The 3137-nt window shown below is 44.1% G+C and overlaps 1 protein-coding gene across 1 annotated transcript; it reads left to right on the top strand.

Moving 5' to 3' along the window:
• The first annotated feature begins 724 nt into the window (after positions 1-724).
• c15h3orf80 (chromosome 15 C3orf80 homolog) lies at positions 725-2308 on the top strand. Its single transcript, XM_014214570.3, has one exon. The coding sequence runs from the start codon at positions 1414-1416 to the stop codon at positions 2056-2058; it is 645 nt and encodes a 214-aa protein (XP_014070045.1). The 5' UTR covers positions 725-1413; the 3' UTR covers positions 2059-2308.
• The last annotated feature ends 829 nt before the right edge of the window (positions 2309-3137 follow it).

Here is a 3137-nt window from a genome sequence, read left to right on the forward strand (position 1 = left end):
TTGGTTTCATCAGACCGGAGAATCTTGATTCTCATGGTCTGAGAGTCCTTTGGGTGCCTTTTGGCAAACTACAAGCAGGCTGTCATGTGCCTTTTACTGAGGAGTGGCTTCCGTCTGGCCACTCTACCATAAAGGCTTGATTGGTGTAGTGCTGCAGAGATTGTTGTCCTTCTGTGATGTTCTCCCATCTCCACAGAGGAACTCTGGAGCTCTGTCAGAGTGACCATCGGGTTCTTGGTCACCTCCCTGAGCAAGGCCCTTCTCTCCTTATTGCTCAGTTTGGCCGGGCAGCCAGCTCTAGGAAGAGACTTGGTTTTTACAAACTTCTTCCATTTAAGAATGAGGGAGGCCACTGTGTTCTTGGGGACCTTCAATGTTGCAGACATTTTTTGGTACCCTTCCACAGACCTGTGCCTCGACACAATCCTGTCTCAGAGCTCTACAGACAATTCCTTCGACCTCATGGCTTGTTTTTTGCTCTGACATGCACTGTCAACAGCGGGACCTTATATAGACAGGTGTATGCCTTTCCAAATCATGTCCAATCAATTGAATTTACCACAGGTGGACTCCAATCAAATTGTAGAAACATCTCAAGGATGATCAATGGAAACAGGATGCACCTGGGCTCAATTTCGAATCTCATAGCAAAGGATCTGAATTCTTATGTAAATAAGGTATTTGTTTTTTATTTTTAATACATTTTGCAAAAATGTCTACAAACCTGTTTTCGCGTTTTCATTATGGGGTATTGTGTGTAGATTAATAAGGGGGAAATCAATTTAATACATTTTAGAAATGTAATACATTTTAGAATAAGGCTGTACAACAAAATGTGTAAAAAGTCAGGGGTCTGGAAACTTCCCGAATGCACTGTATGTGCAGTTGAAATTTGTCCATCGAATTTACTGCTGCTAATGTTGTATTTTCAACATCTGGAACATACATATTTTTTTTACATCTGGAAAATAACAAAAATACGTATTTTCACTTTTGTTTCAGCACTTAAAATGCACTGGATTTCAACAAACCCAAAATACTTATTTAACGTCTAGAAAATACACATTTTCGACAACCGGAAAATACGTATTTTCACCTTTCACTCGGCACCTAGAATGCACCTGACTTCAACGTCTGGAAAATACGTCATTTTGCTTACTGGGGGTCTTGTCCCGCGCACTCACACCCTGTAGAAGAGGCTACTCGTCTCACTCGCAGAACCGGAGGAGCTGGTGGCTATATTATTCTACAGTAGCTGTCTCCGGAGAGCGAATGAAGGAAGAGGATTGGAACAAACAGGCAGCAGACATAGTAGCTAAAACTGCTGTGGACTCTAACTCACCAAAAGAGGAACCAGACGGCAGGCAGGCACGGACGCACAAGTCTATCCTAACCGGACGAACCGACTAGTAAATGGACATAATGTTTAATCTATCCACCGGCAGCAGAACGTTCATATACAGCATCACCTTTCTGTCCGCGGTCGTGATTTCCTCCTGCCACGCGCTCCGCCGCTGTGGGGACGTCCAGTGCGTTGAGGGCCAGCAGTGCTGCCCCCCTACCATTACCGGCAACGGTAGCGCGAGTTCCACGGTGCGCTGCTGCAAGCTCCCGCTGCATATATTCTTCGACAACGTGGGCTGGGTGACGCGCAAACTATCGGGCATCCTGATCCTGCTGCTCCTCTTCGCAATGGGCTACTTCATCCAGCGCATCATCTGCCCACGGCCGCGCCGACACCCCGAGCACCCCGAGGAGCCCTCTCTCTTCCACGGACACGCCACCGCGTCCCAGGACTCCCTACTGGACCGGTACCCCGAATACAGTTTTGGGGACTTCACCTCGCCAGTGCTGCTACCCGCATATGACGAGGTGAAGTACCTGCCGACCTACGAAGAGACCATGCAGGAGGTGCACAGAGACCAGTCGGATGATAACTTACTGGTCCGGTCGGAGGAACCTGCTGCGGACCGAGGGACGAGGGGAGGACCGATACCCAGAGAAGAGGGACAGGATACTTCAGGACACAACACACGCGCGTCACGGAATTCTGTCTGACTAAATGTGATGGACTATCCAATTTAAGAATTGTTATTTTATTATGAACTAAAGGAGAGACTTACAGGCTTTATATATAATAACTTAAGTGCAATTACAATCTGTTGCAATGAATGTTGAAAATAATATGAACTGGCAATTTGGTCAATGACGTGAGTTTTATATGATTGGGCGGATGATTCCCCTTTTGTAAGCAAATTAAGACTTGGTATGAGAAAAGGAGACAATAAAAGAGATATGGTTGCTATAATTGGCCCTCTTTTGTGTATTGACAGGCAGCTAATTTGGCGCCGGTACAATCACATTAAGTTTTGCTTAACGGTTCAATTTACAAAGGCACCGTGAGACAGTTGGCTTTCTCCATATTTTTATTTTATGAGATGAGATGAACAGGCTGAGAATGAGTTTTTGAGTCTGCTGGGCCTGAAATACGTCTATTCATTCTTATATCTATATCCTAGAAATCATGTCATATAATAGTATTTGTCGTTTTTCACACATGTACAACTGTGTATTAATATGCATGCGAGAATTGGAAATGTTTTTGTTTTTTTCTTCATATCACAACTCTCCCAGTCACAGGCTGGGTCTATGAGAATCACCTAGTGCTGTGCAGTTTTCAGTAGCCTAGTGGGGATTCAAAATGAATAGAATAGTCACACCATGAAATGAATACAAATACTCTCTCCAACACATCTACATAAGCTATGCCTGACATTTTGTTACATCAGAAAGTTCTTTTATCCAATGTATCAGAGAGCTCAGCTCACACATACTGCATCACGAACACATTATCTCCTCCCTCCCTCCTCAATGAGAGATGATGATGATCCTAAATACTGATCCAAGGTCTAGTTACCATGTGAGTGAGCAGACCACCTCTGATAGTTTATCTTTGATGTAGTGACCATAGTTGAATGACAAAACATTCACCATCATCAGCATTAGAGCACTTGATTACAGACATGCCTTGCATGGAAAAAGGCAGGAAGATGACTGATAGACAATACAGACAGTCATAAAGACAGAAGTATAGAATAGACAGCAGTAAATAAAGAGCTAAGCTGGCAGACATAAAG

Source organism: Salmo salar, chromosome 09 (genome assembly GCF_965601325.2).
Source record: "Salmo salar chromosome 09, fSalSal1, whole genome shotgun sequence".
NCBI classification, from domain to species: domain Eukaryota; kingdom Metazoa; phylum Chordata; class Actinopteri; order Salmoniformes; family Salmonidae; genus Salmo; species Salmo salar.

Excerpts from the sequence above, each read along its gene's own strand:
- c15h3orf80 (XM_014214570.3), top strand. The coding sequence starts at position 1,414 with ATGGACATAATGTTTAATCTATCCACCGGCAGCAGAACGTTCATATAC.